This window comes from Vespa crabro, chromosome 14, assembly GCF_910589235.1.
Source record: "Vespa crabro chromosome 14, iyVesCrab1.2, whole genome shotgun sequence".
Classification (NCBI taxonomy): domain Eukaryota; kingdom Metazoa; phylum Arthropoda; class Insecta; order Hymenoptera; family Vespidae; genus Vespa; species Vespa crabro.
The window spans coordinates 2,122,083-2,148,651 of NC_060968.1; the positions used below are offsets into that span (position 1 = coordinate 2,122,083).

Here is a 26,569-nt window from a genome sequence, read left to right on the forward strand (position 1 = left end):
GTTGTTAACGCGCATCCTCTAGATTTTCCGACCACGACCGTCAGTATGCGGTCGTGCATTCCACGCGGGCACACCTGTTTGCTCTTTCTTCCTATAGTATTATTTCAACGCGACTATGTTCACGCATTGACATACGTGTTAGGGGTATAACATATACAGAGAGACATAGAGACTTCTCTTCGTTAGACAAGGTCGCTAAGCTTTCATTATCTTGTTTCTCTCTCTCTCTTTCTCTCTCTCTCTCTCTCTCTCTCTCTCTTTCTGTTTCTCTTTCTTTATCGTGTTAATGGAGAATGAGATAAATTATCTGATAATTAAGGATAACTAAATATATATATATATATTTATTTATTTATTTATTTATTTATTTATTTATTTATTTATTTATATAGATATTCTATTTAGATATATTATTTACCTATATAGACAAATAGAAAGACAGATAGAAAGAGAAGGAGAGAGAAATAGATAAATAAATAAAAAGAAAAAGAGAAGAGGGAGAGAGAAATATGCAGAAATGGATAGATAAATAGATGGATAGATAGACGAATTTATAGACGAGCAGAAAGAAAGGAAGAGACTGGAAAAGAGAGAGAAGGATAGATTTAGTCGAGAAAGAGGAACGTCCTCGTGACTTCAACCACGTGTCTTCTCTCATCTTTCTCGTCATAGACGCGTAAGAGCAATTTTCTCTTTATTGATACTTCGTGTCAAACTCCCCTCTTTTACCCCGTCCCCGTAAGTGTGTCTTCTTCTTCAACTTCTTCTTCTTCTTCTTCTTCTTCTTCTTCTTCATCTTCTTTTTCTTTTTCTTGATGGATGTACATATATCTTAACGGGGTTATCAAACGAGAGTAAGAAAGAACTTACATGTGTTTTCTCGAGTACTTAGTTTTATTTCTTTCCTTATATCATCTTGAAATTCGATTTAATCCAGGATCTATAGATCACGCTTTAACCTCTCCTTCTTCTTTATTTTCTTGATTAATGTTTTCTTTTCTTTTTTTCTCTTTTGTTTTTCCTTTTTCTTCTCTTTTTTCTTTTTCTTTTTCTTTCTTTTTTTTTCTTCTTTTTTTTTTTTTTGCTTTTTTAACTTTCCATCGCGTACGATCTCATCCTTGTTGTTTCATGTATAATCCTGCATATGATATTATTGCATTTTATTAATTTGATATTCGAATGAATGAAATTTAAATTTAATCGATAACAATAAATTTTGATATTATTTATTCGTTTGGAAATATTAGAAAATTATTAAATCGATATGTATTTTCCTCGCATCTTCTGTGTATCATTTATTTTCTATATAATTTTTTTATACAATAATGTACTGTCGATTGTTTAGATTAGATGTTTGCTTAAATATTTAAAAATGATATATCTTTTCTTATTCTTTTTCTTCTTCTTTCAATAAGGAACAAATTAAACGATCGATAGAGTATCCTTACAATATTTATGTTCCCTCTTTATATCGTGCACGTATACAAGTGATTCTGTTAGCACGTGCTTGTTCGTTCTTTTCTCTCTCTCTCTCTCTCTCTCTCTCGTCTTCGAAAATATGCACGTACCTTCATAACCATGATACGTGCTATATATATATATATATGTATATATATATATATATAGTACACGGTGACAGTTACAATTGATTTTTCACTTCCATTCCATTTAAACATTGGAGTTTTTTATATTTCAATCAATAAAAAAAATACAAGTGCGTTTGTCATATATCTGCAAAAAAAAGAACCATTATATATATATATATATATATATATATATATATATATATATATATATATATATATATAAAATACAGAAAGTAAGTCCGAAGTTCTTAGATGATTTTAAAAATCAATTACTCATTTTCAAGACTCTTTGTATTATTGTTTTCTTTTTTGTGGATTGTAAAAAAATTTCCTAGATTTACAATTTAAAAATTTGAAAAAAAAAACAGTTAAAAAAAAGAAGTTTATTTGAAGAGTCCTAGAAAGGTCACATAAAGAATTTTTGGCCTACCCTATATTATTGATCGTTCGAATTTATTTATTCTTATTAAATCAATCTCTTATAAAATATTATTTTCGATCAATAAATATGTGCGTGCGTGCCTACGTGCGTGACTGCATGCGTGCGCGTATGCGTGCGTGTATGTGTCCATATATATAATGAGTATCTAATTGAGATCTTAATTAATTGCAATCTCGATGGTTTCCTCATCTCCCTCGTTGACAAATCAATAATCAATGACCGAATAGTACAGTGAATAACAATTGTATACGTAGATATTATATAACACACCTGTGATATCGAGATGACGTAGGTATAATAATTATTTTGTTAAAGTAGGTATATATATATATGTATATATATATTTAACGAGATACGTATTGAGTTGTATAATTAATACAATATTACAGTACATGTTCATTAAAACGACTAGAACGGAGATGAAATTTCCTTTATAAGTATCGTGATATCGTTATCATTGTTATTAGTAATATTTTTTATTCGTTGCTCGTGAAAAATGTGATAATTTTTGACGATGTTGACTTTTTTCTTTTTTTTTTTTTTTTGCTTTATGAAGAGACGAGATTAAATTAATAATTTTGTAATAAATTTTATTTTATTTTTTTTTTTCTTTAATTAATTCGGCAGTATAAATATTGGTAATAATATAATTTAAAAAAAAAATTCTCCTTCTTAGGGATATAATTTTTTTTACAAATTTTTGTTACAAAGATATTATATTTATTGTTAAAAAAAATAAAAATAAAAAGGAAAAGTATTTTAAAAGACAGAACTATATTCTTATAATCGATATATTTTTTTTCATCCAAGTAAAAATCTTACAGATGATATCGGGAAAATAAGATTTCTTTCCATACCACATATAAAATATATCAAGGAAAATTATATATGTATTTTTATTTACTAAAAACTTTTATCTTTCTAGTAAATTATAAAAACATAATTTACAAAAATTTTTACTATAATAATTTCGCAAGGATATAAATAGATAGATAGATTAACACGGATAGTATATTAAAAAAATTTTCATATTGACAAAAATTTACGAAGAACAAAGAATTACATTGCAATAATAAATAGTTTTAATAAAATTTTTTCTTTTATATAAATAATATTTCAGTAAAGAAAAAATAAAAAAACATGTAAAACAAAAAAAGAAAATATGACTGAAAAAAAACTAAAAATAAACAAAACAAACAATTTCAGAAAAATAAAAAAGATAAAAAAACAACCAATTACATCATATGTTATACACATATATACATATATATATATATATATATATATATATATATATATATATGCGCGCATATATACGTTGTACATTTTACATTATTCAAATTTTAAATAATAATTACATACTTTTATTTTTTTTTCTGATATTCCTCCTATGGTTCTTTAAAATTTTTGAATAAAATAATAATAATAATATATAAAGGATATTGAATCGAGTAATTAACAATGTCAGAATTCTGCATATTTTATACGTCCATAGAGATAGGTGTTGTATTTTGCAAAAAAAGGACAGTATGATAATAAAGAGAGAGAGAGAGAGAGAGAGAGAGAGAGAGAGAGAAAAAGAGAGAGAGAGAGAGAGAGAGAGAGAAAAAGAGAGAGAGATATCTTGAGATCTTGAGTGACACGTTCTAAAGTCTAACATATGTTATAAGATTGCAGTTCATATATAAAACACACACATACTTACAGTCGTAGCCATTGAGATGATTTTATGGTGGCCCCTTCCTTGTCTATATGTACCTTTATGTTGAGCTTGAATGTAAATGGACAGAGAGATAGATAGATAGATAGATAGTTAGAGAAAGAGAGAGAGAGAGAGAGAGAGAGAGAGAGAGAGAGAGAGAGAGGCCTTCTCGATGAGATAATACGACCGGCTGTGATATGCCATTCAGGCCCGAACTCGGGACCGTCGAATTGTGAGAGAGATCGAGAAGCGAGGGTGGACACACATCAGTTGCGATCATGCTCACCATAAAAAACGAGTGAGTATAAAAATTAATATATATATAAATACGTATATATATATATATATATATATATATATATATATATATATATACAAATACATATATATTTAACGAGCTTGTCACTCTTGGATTCGCAAAATTCAAATAAAATATCTATCATTTTCCCGCTCACTTCTGTTTTTTTTTGCTTCCTACTCCTTCTCTCTTTGATTCATTGTATCTCTATCCCTTTCTCTCTTTCTCTCTTTCTCTCTCTCACTTTCTCTCTTTCGCTTTATCCCTCTTTCTCCATCTTTCTTTTTCCCCCTTTCTTCATCTCTCTTTCTCTTTCTCTTTCTTTTTCTCTTTCTTTCTCTCTCTCTATATATATATCTCCCCCCCCCATCACCCTTCTGTTATCCCTCCCTCGTAGGCGCTATTATCGATCTTACACGCTTCGCTTGCCACCTCACTTTTTATAAGACTTAATTTTTATTTGATAATGAACGAACAGTAAACAATGAAATTAGACGAAATTAATCAATAATGATTCCTTTATTTCCGATATTATAAATAGATAATTAGTAGATCTCTTATTATTCTCTCTCTCTCTCTCTCTCTCTTTTTTTTTCTTTATTTCTTTCTCTCTTTGTTCTCTCTCATTTTAATTATCCAATATCGGCAAGGTTATCTTTATCGATTTGTTTAGTTATGGTTTACGATATTTTTATGGTATGACTTTTTTAATATACTAGATATATAAAAGTGGTACGATCTTTTTTTGTCCTTTTTTCTTTTCTTTTTTTTTTTTGTTAAACATTCCGATCGATACATGGTCGATCAAAACTTCTTAATTTGGACCAAAAGTTCCTAAATGATTTTAAAGATCAATTACTCTTTCCCAAGTCTTCATAAGCTTTTTGCAATTAGATTTGTAGTTTTACAATCTGAACACAAAAAAATAAAGAAGAAAAAGAAAAACGATTAGCTCGAAAAAAGTAGTTCGAAAAAGTATAATCGATTTTTTAAATCATCTGAAAACTTTTTGGAGCTCCCTCATTCATTCTGTTACTCATGCTATACACGTTTCGATTTGTTCACCTTGTATATTATTTTTTGTTTCTTTTTTTTTCTTTTCATTTTGCTTTTGGAATCTAACGACTAACGAAATCGTCATTGTTAAGAAATCATATTAAATTAAAGTTTTTCTTCTAAATTTAGAAAAAAAATTCTTTTTTTATATCTTACTGTAAACTTAATTTTTCAATATTTTTTCAATATGATCGTAAATGTCACATATTTCTAGTCATGATTTCTTTTTTTTTTTTTTTTTTTTTTTTTTTTTTTTTTTTTTTTTTTTTTTTTTTTTTTTTTTTTTTTTTTGAAGAAATTATGTTTGTGTAAACACACGGACAGAGATATTTCTAAACAAAAAAAAATACGAAAACGATATGATTAATTTTGTTTGTAACTTTATTTGCGTATTGTACGTCAATATTACAAATGAAAAAATAAAAAGTGAATTGTTTTCTTCCGAAAGAAGAAAATCGTATTTTTCACGATTTACTTTTCATAGAAATCAAAGTGTCTGTTTTCTTATATCAAGAGACGAGAGAATCGAGAGAGAGAGAGAGAGAGAAAGAGAGAGAGAGAGAGAGAGAGAGAGAGAGAGAGACGGAAAGAGTTAGAAAGAAATAGATAGAGATAGAAAAAGAATGAGAAAGGTGCATATCTTTTTTTCTTTCTTCCTTTTCAATTTGTTTTCTCAAAAGGTAAGAAAGAAAGAAAGAAAGAAAGATGGAAAGATGGAGAAATTATTCTATATGAAGTATAAAATGCGAACGATGAAAAGAGATAGAGGGACTCTACTAATTTTTCTTTTCACCTAATACACACATACACACACATACACTTAAAGACTGATGTGTTGTTAACATCACGCACAATCAGTTGCCATTGAAAACATTACCAATCTACCCTTTCAACTCTTCTTTTTGCTATTTTTCTTTCCTACGGGATAGAGAGCGACGACACAAGACGTATCCTGTTATTTCGACGTTCTCTTGGTAAATCTAAAAAGAAAGAAAAAAAAAAAAAGAAAAAAAAGAAAAAAAGATAGAAGAAGAAAAAACGTGACGATATATTAAGAGCAAAATTAAGAACGAGTATCGCGTAAGTTTAATATTAAACCATTTATTGTGTTGTCCTTTTATATTCTACGTGTAATTTATTTTCTTTTTCTTTTCTTTTCTTTTTTTTTTTTTTCTTTTTAGGTGCTTCTCGCACAGCAGCATGCTCTGTAATTGTAATTAAATGTAATTAATATGATCAATTAGGATGCCTGTTTCTCGAATATCGTATATCTTTTTATTTTTTGCTTGTTGTAATATGAAACACGTCTTAAATATTAAATTAAAAAAAAAAGGATCGTCTAACGATGTTTTTATTAATTGTAATTTTTTTTCTATTTTTTTTTTCTTTATTTATTTTTTTTATTTTTTTATTCCTTTCTAACGAATCATTCATATTGTAATAAGAAAATCATGTAATATTTTTATTTCTACATTTTTGTTTAATTCGCTTTCGAATAAAAATATTCGATCGATTGTGATTTTTTTAGAATTTTTTTTTTTTTTTATTTTCTTTGATTTAATTTTTTGTAATTTTTTATTCAATGATTCATTGATTGTAACAAGAATGTTATATAATTTTTATCTGTACTTTTATATAATACTATTCGTAATAAAATTTTAATTAAATACGATATTTTATATCTCCTCTTATTATTTTTATTTAATCTTTTTGTTTAAATTTAAATTTCCATTCGACTTCATTGATATGCAAGAAATAAGAAAATCAAATAATTTTTATTTATGACTTTAACGTACCTCAATTATATTACCAATACTTTTACTAGTAATAGTTAATGTAACTTAGTAGTGATATTACATTTTATATTAATTTTTATACAAATTTGTTTCTTTTTCCTTTTATTTTATTTTTTATTTTTCGTGAATTGAAAACCTGTACAAAAAAAAAAATAATTTTCTCCGATAAAATATACGATTGAATTAAATTTACAATAATTAATGTACGAATGTATAAATAATTGCAGCATGTCACCGCGTAACGGATCCTGCGTGGCAGAGATAAGCTCGGTAAGGAGTCTTTCATCGGAGGATGTATCGGCAAAGGCAAATCGTAAGAAATCCTGTTGGGCACGTGCCACGGATCCTGCGAGTCGTCGTGGCCGAAGGATTCAATTGTTGCAAATGTTGGTACTACCGTTCATACCGATCCTAGCTTTGATCGTGCAAACTGCCAATACGCTTCACGACATATTGATTTATCGGCAGGAAGTATCGGACATTGAAACACAGGTTTGTAGTTTCTTCTTTGATATAATTTTTTCTTTTTTTGTTTTTTTTTTTTTTTTTGGTTATTTGATAATATAGTTTCTCAAAGTTTTAATTTTATTTTTCTTTTTTCTTTTTTCTTTCGTTTTTTCTTTTTTTTAAGTCGCGAACGAAATTAAAAGGGAATACAAAAAGCGAAATAATTAGTTCTCATCGCTTGAACGTTTTTTCTTTTTTTTTAAACAAGTTCTAATATTATAAACAATTCATCATGAACAATATACATTGTCGAAATGAAATTAAAAAGGTATGGAAAGACATTCTTCGTTGTGCTATTTATTTATTTATTTATTTATTTATTTATTTATTTACTTATCCGTCAAATTATTTTTCTCAAGCGATTTTTTAAAAAAAATTATGAACGACATAAACTGTAATTACTTTCAAAATTATTAATAGTATATGAAGTAAATAAATTCTGAAACGACAATGTACGATGTTTCATTACAATTTTACAATTGAATATTTTGCAAAGACACGTATAAAAGTGATTTAAAAAAAAATTTGAAAAGATTTTGAAAGGTACATTTTTATATTCTCTTATCCTTGTCACGAAACGAAAACGAATTATTTTTTCTTTCTTTTTCTTTTTCTTTTTTAATTATAAGTCGCGAATTGAAAAAAAACTTCATTCTAAAAATCACGTCCAAGTGTTATTAATATTTTCTTTCTCTTCTTTCTCTTTTTCATTATTTTTTTTTTTTTCTTCTTTTTAATTCATTCGCAATCATATCGAATTTTAATTCCAATACGTTAACAGATGAAAGAACGATAAGCAAAAAAAAAAAAAAAAGAAAAAAAGAAAAAGAAAAAAAGAAAAAGAAAAAAAAGGAAAACAAAAAAATACGAGAGTAACTTCGCAAACAAATCGATAATGAACCAACTAAATTGGCAATTATGTCTAATTACTATTATACACGTAGAGAGTATCTTAACGAACTTATGTAGATGTGCATGCGCGTATGTGTATCCATGGTGTCATATAACAGGGACGAAGAGGTGAAGGGTAGATAATCGTGTATATATAGCATACAATTAGACAGAATAGGAGTAATTCCTAGATATCGATTGAACCAACTAAAAATAACGAGTGAACGGTAAATATTCCACGCCTATATATGTATGTACCTACTCGATAAAGTGGACATAATACTACCAACATTAGTTCTAATATTAAAGATATTTTCATTCTTCCATCGTTCTTACTTCTATAATTGTATATCTTTTAATGACTTATGATTTTCATCTCGAAATGAAAAAAAAGGAAGAAAAGTATATTTTTTTTTTATTATCGAACATATCTGCATATATATATATATATACGATTTAACGTTTTATTAAAAAATTTCATTGCCTTTAAATGATATATTTCATCGGAGAATAATTTTTTATGTAAGGATAAAAAAGAAGAAAAGATAAAATGAAAGAATAAATGAATTTTATTGTTTACAAAAATTCGTATTGTAGATATGAATAATGTTGAAAAAAAATTGAATAATTTCATTATCGCCACATATTGATAATTTTTTTATTGGAAATATTGCATGCTCTATTGATAATTTTTATTGGAGGATAAAAAAAGAAGTAAAAAAAAAAAAAAAAAAAAGAAAAAAGAAACAAGGAGAAAAAACAAAGAATTGTATTTCATTAAAAAAACATTGATTGTTATAGTTTATTTAATTTATTAAATTCTATCGATGCTATAATTCTAAAAATAATATTTGCTAAATAAAATTATAATATCAAATAACAATATTATAATGCCACATTTTAAAATAAAGATGATTATTCGTCGAATATATATATATATAATAAATGCATTTCTCTTGTATCGAATTACTATTTGAGAAACATGATTACTAGGAGTAGAACAGGAAAGATAGGAAAGCATAAATGCATCGATGTCCTCATTCTCATGCTTATCAAACTTAGTTTCCTTCGTCATCAGTGTTATCACTGTCGGTCCACGCATAAGTGCCTTCGAGTTTGATGTGTTACTCATTTTTGAATAATTTAACTATGAACAAATTTCAGAACAAATTTTATGAAATTTTCCTTCAGGAAAATTTACTTCGATGATAAACGATAAAAATACTTCGTTCTTTTTTTTTTTCTTTTCTTTTTACATGTAAATCATGCAAAATCAAGCTTAATATAACAATTTTTTCTATTATTTAATTAATGTCATTACTTATGGTTTTTTTTTATAAACAACTTTTTTTTTCTTTTTTAGTTCTCTAGATATATAAGTGTTTCAATTTAAAAAAGAAAAATCCTGTATGTATAGGCACATGATGTATGTGATATTGTGATATATTATATATTATATATATATTCCTATCTTTCCTGTTCTACTCCTAGTAATCATGTTTCTCAAATAGTAATTCGATACAAGAGAAGTGCATTTATTATATATATATATATATTATTTATTATATATATATATAATACACATATATATATATATGTGTAATAAATATTGACAAAGCAATTTTACTTCAACATGCTACTTCAGCCTACCATAAAAGTATCCGGTACTCTATCCTGTTCACTTTTTTTCTTTCTTTCTTTCTCTCTCTCTCTCTCTCTCTCTCTCTCTCTCTCTCTCTCTTTCAGTATGTGCTTTACAATTAGTTCCCTTCCCTTTCGGAAGTTACATCGACTAGGGAACTCCAGCCATTAGTCGCGATGCTTTCCAAAGTGCATGTAGCACGTACGTAAACATAGTTAATTTCACAAAAGATCCATTAGAATACAGTCATACAACTGTTAGAATATAGTTACACAGCTGTTGAGATTTTTATTTATTTTCCATTTTTTTATTCTATTTTATAATTTTTCTATTATTTAATTTTGTTTCTTCTTCTATTTCTCTTTTTTTCTTTTATTTATTTCTTTTATTTCTTTATTTCTTTAATTTTAATTTCATTTCACTTACACCGAAATTAATGTACCGATAAACAAAAATAATTATAATACAATTAGGCTTCATACAATCGATACGAAGATTCATACAAAATACGAAGATTCATTTAGTTTGTAATATTGTCTCATAAAAAATATTACTAAAAATAAATTTGAAAATAAATACAAAAAGAGAAAACAAAAAAAAAACAGAAAATAATGTAGAAGAATTTTGTCACGATACTTACAATTTATTTATCAAAATATAACGTATTAAAGATCACTTCAGATAACTGTGAAAGAGTAATATAAAGTTCCGTATATATTTATATATATATCAATGTAAACTGAAGATATGATTATTAATAATTATTTCTTCGATAAAAAAAAGAATATGTTTATTAATTATTTATCAATTTTTATATAATTCTATAACTCTGAATGTACTTTTCTTTTGTATTTTATAAAAAATAAGACAAAATTATAGTCCATAAGGAATTGTTTATAAAAATTGTTCATAAGATATTGTTAATTAATTTTTAACAATACTATAAAAAATAAATAGAGAAAATTCTACTCTTTAAAATGATGTTTGATTCGTGTCTCTATGATTTTTAATTCTGGAAATATTTCCATATAAATGGAAAACATTTATATTGACTCACTGACCTATATAATTTCATTCAAATTTACTTAATGACACACTGACTTAAAAAATTCCGAGAATTTACGTGTCCTTACTATTGCTTCTACTAACTACTATTGCTTACGAACGAGTTGTAGTATTTAAATTATGAATGAAATCTTTCGATGGCGATATCTTCGGAATGAAAAATCGTAAAGACATGAAAGAAACGCCGTTTTCAAGTGTAATTTATTCTTTATTTATCTTAATATCGTAATAATATCGTTATAATAAAATCGATTTTGTTAATAATTTTTATAATTGAATATATATGTGTGTGTATATATATATATATATATATATATATATATATATTTTTTTTTTTTTCGTAATAAAAACGTAACTACAATATAATGAAATCATTTAAATTTTTATTACGATTATGTAAATTTTATATTGTTTATTTAAAATACGGGATAAAAAATCTATTGATAGTCGTCAACTTAATAAAAAGAAAAACTTTTTTTTTGTAATAAGGATATAATTGAAATAATCTCCTAAATTAATAATTTTTCAACGTACATGGGTTAATATTAATTTTTTTTTTATATATAGAATGTCAAGCCGCATCGATTAATGCAATCAAAAACCCATGATTCCATTTTAAAAAAACTTGATTGACATTTATATGACCTTTATGAGTCTACCTAAAAAAAAAAAAAAAGAATTATTGTCTTTTTATGGTCTCTTCCGTATCATAAGATTTTTTTCATATTTCTGAAAAAACGGAGATATTCAAGATGATTAAAATTATTTTCTCACCTTATATATACATATATATGATATGTATATATATATATATATATGTATACACACACACACACACTTATATTTATATACATATAGATATATATATCTTCTATCGATATAGGTAACCATAGCTACGGATTTGGGCAAAGTGGTAACCAGGATGCAACTCGAAAGATCCGAAGTAGCATTCTTTATTTATACCAATGGCAGCACTTTAAGGTATTTATTTATATACATTTATTGATTTACATTAAAATTACATTTTCTTATGAAATCGTTTAGTTATAGATTTGTTCGAACGACTAACAAATTTCGCGAGTATATGTATATCTAGTAAATAAATATAGTTCAAGGATACTTGAAAATAAATTTTATCGGAATTTCTTTTCTTTTTTCTTTTTTTTTTTTTTTTGATTTTATAAAAATAATTTCTTTCTCTTTTTTTTTTCTTGTAAAAAATTCTGAAAAATTTTAATGAGGAAATAGTTCTCTATTTAACATAAATCTATATTTTAAACATGGTAAAATATATTCATATTTTTATTTCATTATTTACCAAAACATACCTGTGTACATAGTGTATATATATACATATATATATATAGGTGCGTTTATAATTTATATATATATATATATATATATATAAAGTATAAACGCACCTGGTTTTTTTCTTTTTGCAAATTCTTAAATATTTTAAACAAATTGTTGAAAGAAAAACATTTTATCTCTCTATTCTGATAGATCTATATTGATAATTAAAACATAACAAAAATGATGAAATTGTTTCTTCCTGATTTTATTTATTCATTTTTTATTTGTTTTTATTTTCTCTCTTCTTCGTTATTCATTAAATGTACACACACGTATTCTAGGCATATACGGGAAAAACAATAATTTTTTTGTTTTTCTTTTTTTTTTGTTTGTAAATTCTCAATACTTTTTAGAAGAAATCGTTGAATAAAATATTCTGATTCCGTATTATTAATAAAAATAAGATACTACTTTTACTTTCATTTTTTTTTCTCGTAGTTATTTAGTAAACTTGAAATCTTTAAAAACGACCTAATTTTATTTATTTATTTTTTTTTTTTTTTTATTTCATGTATACCTTCGTATCTTTTTACCATTTCACTTAAAATCTTACTGATCGCTTGATCTCTTCTGTATATACGTGACTTACGTGAATGGAAGGAATAGTTTTATCTGAATAAAACGAAACCTTTAATGCATCCACGAATGAAAACAAATGGAACCTTCAATGAATTTTAATCGACACCGTTGCAATCCCTTTTTATTCTCCTTAAGCAAAAAAAAAAAAAGAAATGAAAAAGAAGAAAAAGAGCACTATAAACTGCATTAATCATTAATTAAATTTATTTTTCAATTTCATTGATATTACTTTTTATGAATTGTTATATAAAAAATAAATATATCATTAATTAGTACTACTGCATTCGTTTTTACTACTTTTTATACTTTACTACTTTATACAAATACTTTAATATTTCAAAATAAAAAATACATATAATGAAGAAGTAAACATATTGAATTAACAGATTTAAGTGAAATTGCTATAAAACAGTTATTATGATATTTATTTATATATTTATTTATTTTCTCTTTCTTTAAAAAATTTTTTTCATACGACATACCAATGACAAAGTTTTTAATTTATTACATATAATAATTACGTTATTTTATAACATTTTTTTTATATAAATATTAATATTTTCTTTATTATATTATAAATATATATATATATATATATAAAATTGTTTTTAATATTTTAAAATTCTTTTTGAACTAATTGTCTGAAATATAATATGCTTAATTAAATGAATTGTTTTGAAAATATTATAATATTTATTTATACTTTTGTATATGTCATCAAAAGAAATGTTTAGTTTATTATATAAAATATCATTAATTATTATGTAACATTCTTCCATATTACTTTATAATTTATTAAGTTTAATATTATATATATATATATATATATATATATATATATATATATATATATGTACGTGTATAGATAACATCTTTATTATATTAATAATTTTTAAACAAACAGGCTAAAATAATATATTTAATTGATATAGCTTCGATAATATTTATTTATAGTTTTTAAAATTTTTGTGTACATCAGTAAAGACACATACGAACTTTATTTTGTTTTACATAATTACATTATTACGTGTACAATCTTTTTATCTGTTTGTATGTATTGTACAATTTTTATTTATCTTTATTATTATTATTATTATTATTATTATTATTATTATTATTATTATTATTATTATTATTATTGTTATTGTTACTATTATTATTATTTCTATATAATTAAAAGATATAAATGCATTTAAATGATAAAAAAATAATAATTGTTTATAAAAAAAAAACTTCGTGTGATTAAAATTTTAACTTTAAGGGAAAGTTAATGATTGTTATTAATTATTATTATAATGAGATTTAAATAAAAGATGTATGATTGTCTTCTTGAATGATAAAGAAAAAGTAATAATTGTTCATAAGAAAAAAAATTTTCGATAATATTTTAACGAAGACAAAATGGAAAATGTTTTCTTATTGATCGATTTCTATTCAAAGTAGAATTTCTATCTCACAATCTGTAAACATTGGATTCGTATGATGCATATTGGACCGTCGAAGGTCCTACACTCGATTAAAACTTCACGATCAGTGAATCGTGCTTTATTGACCCGACCCTTCTGCTTCGATTCTTTTGCGCGAGCAACGTGTTAATCATCGAGATTGATTAAATAATTTACGATGTCAATTGAAACGAGAATATTTACATATATTTTTTGTTTTTGGTTTTTTCTTTTTTTTTTCGAATCCTTTCTTCGCCAATAAATCAATTATTATATTGCCTTTTTTTTATCTTTTCATTATTTCTTTTTTTTTTTTTATTATGCATTAAATCATACAAAATACGGTTCACATTTTATTTAACAGCTCAGTGAGTTTTGTTTAAGTGAAAAGTGTCAGGTTTTTTTTTATGTACAATTATTGTTTATATTTATTGTTTTCATAGATATTTCTTTTATTATTATTTTTAATACATTATATATATAATATTTAATATATATATATATTACATATATTAAAAATTTTATTTTATTTATATTTTATTAATATATAAGACATATACTATATGTATTAAAAATATTATTTGAAAAAATATATTTATGTGTGTTCTTTTAAAATGACAAAGTAAAAAATATTATTCCTAAATAATTACAAATACACGATACGAATAATTACTATTTTATAATTTTAAAAAAGAAAGAAGAAAAATATAAAAATAAAGTATTTCAACTTAAAGAAAAGCAATAAACACGTAAAGTTTAAATTGCAAAAGTTTAAATTACAATGTGAAAGTAAAAAAAAAAATATTTGTAAAAGTTATAATAACTATTTTATTTTTATTCTTTGCAAATTAAAGGAAATATTCTTTTAATTTAAGTATGTAGAATAGTGAAGGACGTATTAGAGACAATATATAATCTCCCCTCCCAAAAAAATGAATAATTAAAAGAAAAACTTAGCCAAGTGGAAATGATAAGTCACATATACATACATGCGGGCGCTTACATATATATATATTATATATACACACACATACACACACACACACACATAGTAAAATTTTGTTCGCTTAACGCAAAGTTAATTATAAATTAAATTTTATTTTTATTAAATGAAAAGTTTTTTATTAATAAAAAGAAAAAAAAAATATATATATAATAAGCATAACTCTTTTAGTATCCTTAATACATTGTACGTCATTATTACAGCTATCTTTTTATTCTTTTTTTTTTTATTTTTTCTTTTTTTTATTTTTTTTTTTAATTCGACACGCTTCAGTCCCTTTCATTTTTTATATTGGCTCACATTAACTTTCTCTTTTCTTTCTTGTATCTCTTTTTCGAAGGTCCAATCTGACACAAAGATTCGCTATAACCGATCATGCTCTGCATAATATGACAACCTGGCCCTTGGTTTCCGTCCCAAGAGACGAAAGCAAGACGCAAACATACGATGTTGTTAGCAAGGAAGCCTTTCAAGCACGGCTCGAGGATTTCAGGTAAATCAAAGTTACTAAATTTTTTTTTGCAAAAATGTATTACAGAATTTTCTTTTTTTTTTATTTTTTATTGAGAACAAAATTTTGTTTATTTTGATAGGATAGAAAGGAGAAACTAAGAACGAAAATAGTTGACTAGGATTGTAAATGATATTTGATAAAATTCGAGGCTAAAAGGAAAAAAATGTTGAATTTCTTTTTTTTTTATCTTTTTTTATTTTGTTTTGTTTTTTACATACAGGATAAGTGAGCCAAAAGTTTTTAAGTGATTTTAAAAATCAATTAATCTTTTTCTAATAATACGAGAATAATTTTATCTTTTAGATTGTAACAAATGTTAGAAGCCTCGCTCGTAATATTTTCAGAAAGAAAAAGAAAAAAAATTAGTCCGAAAGGTCTCGACAAAGAATAATTAATTTTTTAAATCATTTAGAAACTTTTCGCCGACCTAGGAACTTTTGATCCTGTTTATGTATGTATAATTGGTTATGACGTCAAAGAAGAGTAATGCTTTAAGGGCCAATTCGAGCAAGCTCGGTTAACTTTAATCGACGATTAACTCGATTAGCAGTATAGCAAACAGTTATCCTTTTAGCTGTGTGTCGTTCTTGATCTATATTTTCGTGATATCAATAATCATTTTAAAAGTTCTTTACATTATGTGGAAGAAATAAAATATTAATGAAAATAAATGAAAATAAGCTAAGAGAATGTATATAACCTATATTTCTATACTATATTTAAATCTTTTCTAAATGATTATGGATATTACGAAATTGTACGTTAATAATGGTATACAGTTAAAAGTTTTGTTATTCGCTATACTGTTGATCGAATTAATAGTAATTAATTAAATTTAATCGAATTCAATTAAAATTTCTCTAAAACGTGTTTTAATTCGTATCTTATTCTTAGATGCACTAATGTGTAAAAGCAATACACTCATATGTATATTAGATGAACTAATGCGTGACACTCCAATCGTACATAACTTCTAATTAATAAATTGCTTATTAAGATATTACGTGCAATTGGCAAATTAGTCACGTGATTAAGGTTAGATTTCTATCATTTTGATTATTAATCATATTTTCTATAGTATTATTAATCATCACATTAATCTTTGTAAGATTACGATTCTAATCTAATTATATATATAATATTGAAAAGGAAAAAAATATTATTGGAATAAATTTTTAAACCGTTTTATTGTAGAATTAAATAAATCGAAAAATTAAGATTAGATTTTTATCGTTTTGATTATTAATCATGCTTTTTATAGAATTATCGATCATTAAATTAATCTTTGTAGAGAATACTGTTCTAATCTGATTACATCTAAAATTGAATAATGAAAAGAAAAAAAAAATATCATTTGTATAAATTTTTTAATCATTTCGTTGTAGAATTAATTAAATCGAAAAATTAAGGTTAGATTTTTATCGTTTTGATTATTAATCATGCTTTGTATAGAATTATCGATTATTAAATTAATCTTTGTAGAGAATACTGTTCTAAACTGATTACATCTAAGATTGTAATAATGAAAAGAAAAAAAAATATTTGAATAAATTTTTTAATCATTTCGTTGTAGAATTAAATAAATCGAAAAATTAAGGTTAGATTTTTATCGTTTTGATTATTAATCATGATTTGTATAGAATTATTGATTATTAAATTAATCTTTGTAGAAAATACTATTTTAATTTGATTACATGTAAGATTATAATAAGGAAAAGAAAAAAAATAATCATTCGAATAAATTTTTAGTTCATTTCGTTCGTAGAACAAAATGAATATTCGATAATACTTGGAAAATTACAAGAAGAGGTAGCGTTCTCTCAAGTCATCGTTCCGACACTTGTTGAATTTCCATTCATAGTACAAGTGTGTGTACACTTCTCTTCTACACCACCAACCATTATGGCGGACATTAAAATACGATCGAAGTTAGACCTCATTTAAGTACTCTACTTAAAATACTTTATGGAAAGACACGATGGCGTATCTTTCATTACCATCTCATTAGCATTATATTCGTATCTCTCTTCGAGTCTTTTCTGTTTTTTATTTCTTTTTATATTTTCAACATTATTGTTTATGTTACGCATAAAATATAATTGTTATTTGAATTTTCCCGGACTTTTCCATTGGATCGTGTTAAACACATCGTTCCCAACAAATACAAAATAATATAAAATAAAGCTCGATGATAATAATAATAAAAGAGAAATATATATATATATATATATATATATATATATATATATATATATATATATATATATGTAGTAATATATAATCAATAAAAATATGAGAAATAATTTGAAATAGTTTATAGTAATGATTCTAAAATCAAATGAGTTTCGTGAGATTTTTGTTTTATTTTATAAATTTTAATCGACGAGATATCTTAACGAAATTCGATATAATAATCGATAAAGATGAGAAAGAATATAATGCAAGTAAACGAAAATGATTCTCAATCATTTTATATTCTTTTTGTAAAATCGTGATTATCGTATTTTGATTAATAAAGGAAATTAATAATGGAACATGGTATAATGTGTGCTATTCAAAAAAATAAAGAATAGGATCCAAACAAGAATATATATGTATATATGTATATATGTATATTTAAAAAGCTATAGTAAATCTAACCTAATCTAATATTATATATTATATATAAATAGTACTACTATAATACTACATATACATATATAATATAATATAATAGCAGATAGCAAAAAAATTAGTACATATACCATATTCCATAATCGTATATATATATATATATATATATATATATGATTATGAATAGATAGGTTATGATTATATATGATACATTAAAATTCAATAGAAAATTAATTAATTAAATTTACAAATTAACGAGTAAAAATTCGTTTCTAAAACAATACATAACAATATGTATAACGTATAATATAAGTAGTCGAAGAGAAATAATACAAGAGTCGATAATAGTATAACCATAGTATACCCCATAGGAGAATATTTATAGAAAGCACGTTTTTCATTCCGCCGGAATGAAAAAGCTGCTCGGCTTCACAGCAGAGGCACGTATAGCCAATAAATCGATAGGACGATAAAGTATCGATATGGAAAATTCTGCCTATCATAGGCGACGGGGACGAGAGTTCCGAATATCATCTTTCACATCTTGTCAAACACGATCTACATTTCGTTGGCCATGAGAATACGAACTTCATTCGTATCTCGATCACAGTAGTGTCACAATCATCAGTCAATTTTTATTTTTATTACGTAACTGTGTTATTACGTATGTGTATATACACATATTATTTATATATATATATATATATATATATATATATATATATTTATATATATATTTATATATCTTTTAAAGATCTTGTTACTTTTTTTAATTTTCCACTGTATCATCGATCGATGAATCGATTGTATTTGCGGAGAAAAAATTAAAATATTCCATTGATGAAATACTACTTCGTATAGTCAATTATTTTCATTGATTATTAATCTTTGTAGATCTTTCCATCAAATTAGTTTTACCTTTAAACAAATATTCTACGTAGATCGATATTAATTTCATTGAACGATATTATCCGATATCATTCCGACCAAACTTTCATTAGGTTAGAATTTCACCGTAGATCAATCGAGATCGATTAACATCGATTGAAATTTATCCATAAATCGAAATTATTTCTACGTCGATAAAAATTCATTGTAGAGATATCGAACATTATTATCGTTGAACGAAATTTTACCGCAGAACGAAAATTATTTTCGTCATTAGACTTCACATTCGCCTTGATAAATTCTTCATATCGATGAGCAAAAAGAAAAATAAAAAAAAAAGAAGAAGAAAAATAAGAAGAGGAAGAGAAAGTAAAAGAATGAAAAAAAAGGAGAAAGAGAAGAAGTAAAAGAAACAGAACAAGAAAAAGAAGAAGAAGATAAAAAAGAAAAAAAAAAGACAAAATGTCAATATGGCGCGGGACGGGTTATTAATTTCCATTTACGTGCATATGTACATACATAAATATTTACTACATATATACGTACATATACATATATTTACTTACATATATATACATATATACATACATAGATATATGCATGTATGCAACACATATACACGTGCATGCATGTTACACACACACACACGCGTGCGCGCGCGCATGTGACCAGAGGGGAAAAAAGATAATGGAATGGCGTTGACGAGGACGTAAAGAGAACAGCAAAGTGGTAACAGATCATTAAGTATCTTCAAGTTGCTTCGAATGAGAAAGAAAGAGAAATAAAGATAGAAAAAGAAATAGAAAGAAAGAAAGGAACAGAATGAAGAAATGATAAGATCTCATTGTTAAGTACGACAAGAAAGAAGATGGTACATATTGACAGTAGATCAGGGCTGAGTACCCACGAAGGTGTAATAAATTCTCTCAAAGAAACTCCTTCGGGAGCTTTTCTCATTCCATTTTTCTTACTATCTACTATATGCATATATATATATATATATATATATATATATATATATATATGTATGTATGTATATGTATATGTATACATGATGAGGTTGTCACGCATGAGCGCGTGACCGCTCATTTGGAGCACTTGGATGTATTTTTAGACTTTCTCTCTCTCTCTCTCTCTCTCTCTCTCCATTTCAACACATACACATACGTATATATATATTGTTCTTGTCTCTTGTAAAGAGTTTGGCAAATAGCTTTCAATATGGCGGAATAGAGGACAATATTGTATCGTTGATGGAATTTCTTTCTCTCCCTCTCTCTCTCTCTCTCTCTCTCTCTCTCTCTCTCTCTCTCTCTCTCTCTCTCTCTATTTCTATTGAAACGAAATATTAAAAAAGAAAAAGAATATACCTATGTTCAAAGAGTAGCACAAAGAGAGAGAGAGAGAGAGAAAATATATAGTTTCTTTTTTCTTTCTCTTTATTATTATTAATTATTATTATTAATTATTATTATTATTATTATTATTATTATTATTATTATTATTATTATTATTATTATTATTATTATTTATTTATTTATTTATTTGTGTTTACAATTGCAAAAATAGGAAAGAATGAAAAGATATATAAGGAATAATTGCATTTTTATATTTCAGACAGAAAATAAGCTCGGAAGAAAGTAGTATAACGGAGGTGATGGCTTGGTACACAAGCGTAAATGCCGCCATGCTAGATCATTTGACCAATCAGATCAAGGAAACAGATAACAGCGGTGTATGGAGGCGAGTTCTTTTCTTTATTTAATTTTTTTTTTTTTTTTCTTTCTTTCGTTGCCCTTCTTTTTGTCTTTCTTTTATTCTTTTCTTATTATTATTAAATTTAATAACTCGCATTTATATTAAATATTGGAACAATTATTTTTTTTTTTAAATATTGACTTCGATATTAGATAATGATTCTCAATGGAAGCGTCACGAAAGTTCTTCTTTTTTTTTTGTTTCCAATTAAATTTTCATAATATTCAAACAATCGTTGTATTATTTAATAGCAAATTTGTAAAAAATATTACTATTACTACTATTACTAGTCAATATTGTGTCAAAAGTTTAGAACTATTCATTCAGAAAATGTAAAGAATTCTGTTACGTTATTAACTTAAAAAAAAAAAGAAAGAAAAAGAAAAAAATAAGAACCTCTAATTAAACCAATAAATAGAGTGGGCCAAAAGTTTCTAATATGGGCCAAAAATTTCTTGATGGTATTAAAAACTTATCAATCTTTTTCAAAACTTTTTGACCTTGTAGTTAAGTTTGTAAAGTCGTACAATCCGAAGAAAAAAAATTAGCTTAAAAAGTTTGGAAAAAGTATAATTGATTTTTAAAACCATCTAAAAACTTTTGGGTCACGCTGTACAACAAAACCGGCAAAGTAGTATTCTTTTTATCATTATTTCTCTGATTTCTTTTTTGTCTTCTTTTTCGTTTATTATTCGATCCATCTTTGTCTCCTTTATATTATAAATTATTTTATATAAAATTTATTTGACATTATCGTTAACATATAACGTTAACAAATCTACTACGAAGTATCAACAGTCATAAATGAATGTTACTGATTATTTTTTTTCTTTTTGGTTTATTTTTGACAATCATTGTACATACAATATGTACATAATTCTATATAATACGTCTAGCTATATAAATACATACATATTTCTTTTTATATACAGATATTTGATAGCCTTCAAAAATCTATTACGAAGCATCGAAAGTCTTGGCATCGCTTCCGTTTATGGAATCAATTATTTTGGACGTGGAATACTTTTAGGAGAAAACTATGTTAGTTATGTACGTCATGAAGCTCTAGGACGAGATCTGTTGAACGGATCCCTCACATATGTGCCTTCTTTAAAACACTTTTATATCGACCTTACTCGAACAATGTCCGACTATGGCAGGATCAAGTCTAGGTATGTATAACACATATACACACGCACATATACGTACTTATATATATTTAAATCAGACATAATGTATATATAATAATAATAATAATTATTATTATTTATCTTCCTGTCTAGCTATAATTTGTATAAATTTTATATATTTATATAAATATATTATTATATTATTATATTATTATAATTAATAATAATTATTATATTATCAATATTATTTATTCTCGTTTCTTAGAATCAGTTTAGTCAGTATTTCTCTAAATTTTCGAACTAATTTTTAAATTGTTAATTTTCTAATAATTGTTATAATAATAATTATTATTATTAAGAGCAAAAAAAATTCGTTAGAAAATTTCTAATATTATTTAATAATTAGATACATATATATATCTCTATGTATAATAATTATTATTATATTATTACTATTAATAAAAATAATGAATTTGTATTTTTTTTTCGCTCCTTTCTTTTTTTAATCGCAGGCGAGATGAAATTCTTCGGAATCGAAAGCGAGAGCCTAGCGTGGAAGACGCCATTGCTTATTTTGACTCAATGGCGACCTACGTCGATGAACTACGTAAACTTCAACGCGAATTACGTCATATGATACGGTAAATTTTTTTTTCTTTCTTTTTTTTTTTGTTTATTTTTTTGTCACAATCATTTATGGCAATGAGTTTTTTTTTCTTTTTTTCAGAGATTATGTTAATTCAACTTTGCAAGATGCCAGTAATAAGGAGGTTGCTGGTATAGCCATTGTTGTTTTGGTCCTAGTTGTTTCACCTATTATTATAATATTAGTACGCAATGCAGTGGCTACTATTCAAGTAAGTTAATTTTACTAATAAAGAGAAAGAAGGAGAGAGAGAGAGAGAGAGAGAGAGAGAGAGAATGTGATTCATAATGAGCAAAATTAATTAGTAAAATAATTTTTTTTTTTTTTTTTTTTTTTTTTTTTTTAAGTTAAAGTTTCATTTCATTAATACATAAAAAAAAAAGATCTATACGTTTAAACTTATACATTTTTCAAACGATATCAACTTTGTAGATGTATGCTGCCAATTTAGCGCAAAAAGCTCGTGAATTGAAGAGAGAGAAGAGAAAGAGCGACACATTGCTCTTTCAAATGTTACCACCTAGCGTAGCTCAACAACTAAAACAAACTCAACAGGTATATTAATTTGATTTGATATAACGAAAAAAGAAAAAAAAAAAAGAAAAGAAAAGAAAAGAAAAATAAAAACTATTCTAAAAATATTCGATTTACGAATAAGTTAATAAATCAAGGTTTACTACGTACAAGGTGCCAGCTGAGTATTACGAAGCAGTGACCGTTTACTTCAGCGATATCGTTGGGTTTACTGAAATTGCCGCTGAAAATACACCGCTCGAGGTACAGTGCTTTTTAAAAAAAAAATTCTTTTAATTAACGTGTGACATTGTTTAATTTAAAAAGCTCGATTACGTCTAAGTATGATTATCCACGTGATATCATAATTAAAACTCTTACTATATCTAAATATTCAAATATTTCAATTACTCGAGTATTACGACTCAAAATTCAAATCTAAGTATCCGTATATTCGGATTTAAATCCGAGTATTCAAATGGCTCCGGTTTCGTCCAAATCTTTTATAGTGATTACTCCAAATATATATATATATATAAAAGCTCTCCTTCATTTAGATTCTTATTACGATGAGAAGAAAAGTAAAACGATATAATACAAGAAATTTAAAGAGATTAATATATTAATATTTTATTTAACTATTATTATATGTCAAAATAATAACTTACTATTTTGATATAAGAAAACAAGTTTACTTATATATTTTCCAGGGACGCAAACATGATATAATTACGTTTACAATATTACTCCCGCAATTAAAGTAAGCGCACTTGCTGATGATATTATTTTTCTAAAGGTAAAAGGTTTTTGAAAATTTAATTTCTCTTAATTTTCGCCATATCAGGTGAAATCAAATTGTACAGAATTAGCACGGTTCCGCTAAATAAACATCTCAAATTCGATAAATACTTTTGAACATACTTTACGGTATTATTTTTTTTTTTTGCGAATATGAAATGTAAAAAATAATTTTTTATATGTATGTCTCTTATATTCTGAGACGTATCATTTATTACAGGTGGTATATTACATGAATAATACTTTATTCTTTTTAAACAGTAAAAGAAAATACTGTTTCTATAATTTTTCTTGTTTAATTTTATCTGACTCGAATACGAGATCCTTGTAACGAGAATACAAGAACGAAAATGAGAGTAAACTAATTAGAAATATTGATTTGCGAATTGTATTATCTTATTACAATCGTTTGAATTGTAATCAGATCTTTGTCGTAAATTAGTTATTTATTTATCAAGAATTTGGTTAAACACATTTTAATAGTAAATTTTCTAAATTTACGTCGTAAAATGATATCAATTGCTTTTTCATAGAAGATTTGACTCTTCGGCGTTGATCGATCACTAAACAAATATCCGAATATATATCCAAATATTTTAATATAAATTTTATGGATTTTCCAAAACTCAAATATTCATAAATTCGAATAAAAATAATAAGAGATCCCTAATGATATAATTAATATTTCACGTTTACGTTTTATTTAATCTTTAAAAATTTTTTCCTTTTTCAGGTTGTCACGTTTCTCAATTCGATATACAAATTGTTCGATGCCCGTATCGAATGTTACGACGTTTACAAGGTCGAAACCATTGGTGATTCTTATATGGTTGCTTCCGGTTTACCAGTTAGAAATGGTACAAAATATTATTTCATGAAATTATTGAATTTTTTTTTCTTTTAAAATTTTTTTCTCCTTTTTCTCTTCTTTTCTTATTTCATTTGTTGATTAATTAATAAATTATTCTTTTTTCCTTCCATTTGTCTTATGAAACGAAATTATTCTTATTCATTGTTATTTCTTTAATTTTTTTTTTATTCTTTCTTTTTTAAATAACTTTTTAATAATTTAATAATAATCTAATTTTATAAACGAATCATGTATAACAATAAAGTATCAATATTATTGTTAATTATTTGTTTGTATATAAAGGTGATAAGCATGTGTCCGAGATTGCAACGATGGCTTTAGACCTATTGGCTGCTTCCTCGGTCTTTCAAGTACCGAAACGTCCCGGTGAACGACTTCAAATACGAAGTGGTGCACATACAGGACCAGTTGTGGCAGGTATCGTGGGCAGTAAAATGCCACGGTATTGTTTATTTGGTGATACGGTAAACACGGCGAGTCGTATGGAATCAACAGGCGAAGGTAACATTAATAATAATAATTGAAAATAAATTTTATTTAATATAAAGACAAAAAATAAATAAATAAATAAAAATGAGTAGAAGAACTTTTTTTAACGCAGATGTTTAAAATAAATGAGAAAACACGGTAACGTGATATTTTTTTGGCAGCTTTACGGATTCACATTAGTTTAGAAATGAAAAAGGCCTTAGACGCTGTTGGAGGATTCAAAATCGAGCATCGCGGTTTGGTAGACGTTAAAGTACGTTTCTTTTTTATCTATTGATTTGTTCCAATCTTAAATGAATCATCTTTTACTTGTATTAAATCATAAATATTAAAAAAAATGTTCATTGATGATCTAACTTTAATATATAATATACACACATACATATACATATATATGTGTATACATAAACAGGGGAAAGGCCTAATGGATACATATTGGTTGGAGTGTAAGGATGGTGGGATTGCAAGAGCAGCCGAGCTGGACTTGCCGTCATTCTTTGAAGATGTACGACCAGTTTTCATGCGCCGTTTACGAGAGGAAGGTAAGAAAAAAACAAAAAGAAAAGAAAAAAAAATGACAATACTTTAATCCAAAGAATTATAAGAAAATATCTATTGTACGTTTGATTAAGACTGGCGATTATAAGTTTTTCCAATGAGGAATAAAATATTTTCTTCTTAAAATTGAACGATTATAGGTACCCTCTGATGCGAGCCCTACTCCCGGCGAGACCTGTGGTACATAAATCGTCCTGTACGACCCTGTATACGCCTATCTCAGCCAAATCTTATCGACCACTTGAAAAAACCTAGCCAAGGTCGTAAAAATCGACTCTCTCATCCGAATCTTCACATAACGCCAGTGAAAACTCAACCTCAATCACAATCGAGTATAGAATCGCAAGATTCAGTTACTTATGATGGTACACATTCAACTACACCCTGTCCACCTAGTTACTCGCCGGCGAGTCAAAGGAGTCGATT

General features: G+C 25.5%; 1 protein-coding gene across 9 annotated transcripts; it reads left to right on the plus strand.

Moving 5' to 3' along the window:
• Nucleotides 1-36: 36 nt before the first annotated feature.
• Nucleotides 37-26,425, plus strand: LOC124429017 (receptor-type guanylate cyclase daf-11). 9 transcript variants are annotated; one of them, XM_046973695.1, is made up of 17 exons: nt 37-191; nt 558-676; nt 3,939-4,028; nt 7,108-7,372; nt 11,869-11,966; nt 15,706-15,858; nt 20,998-21,123; nt 22,071-22,310; nt 22,781-22,909; nt 22,996-23,125; nt 23,347-23,469; nt 23,602-23,691; nt 24,959-25,082; nt 25,379-25,597; nt 25,747-25,838; nt 25,998-26,127; nt 26,284-26,425. In XM_046973695.1, exons 3-17 carry the CDS (start codon nt 4,009-4,011, stop codon nt 26,292-26,294), a joined length of 1,950 nt encoding a protein of 649 aa, XP_046829651.1. In that variant the 5' UTR covers nt 37-191; nt 558-676; nt 3,939-4,008; the 3' UTR covers nt 26,295-26,425. The 9 variants fall into 9 exon arrangements, with proteins under 9 accessions (XP_046829651.1, XP_046829661.1, XP_046829656.1 ...); XM_046973705.1 differs by lacking the exon at nt 3,939-4,028 and adding an exon at nt 6,014-6,164; XM_046973696.1 differs by having other exon boundaries at nt 38-191; nt 546-676.
• Nucleotides 26,426-26,569: the final 144 nt, after the last annotated feature.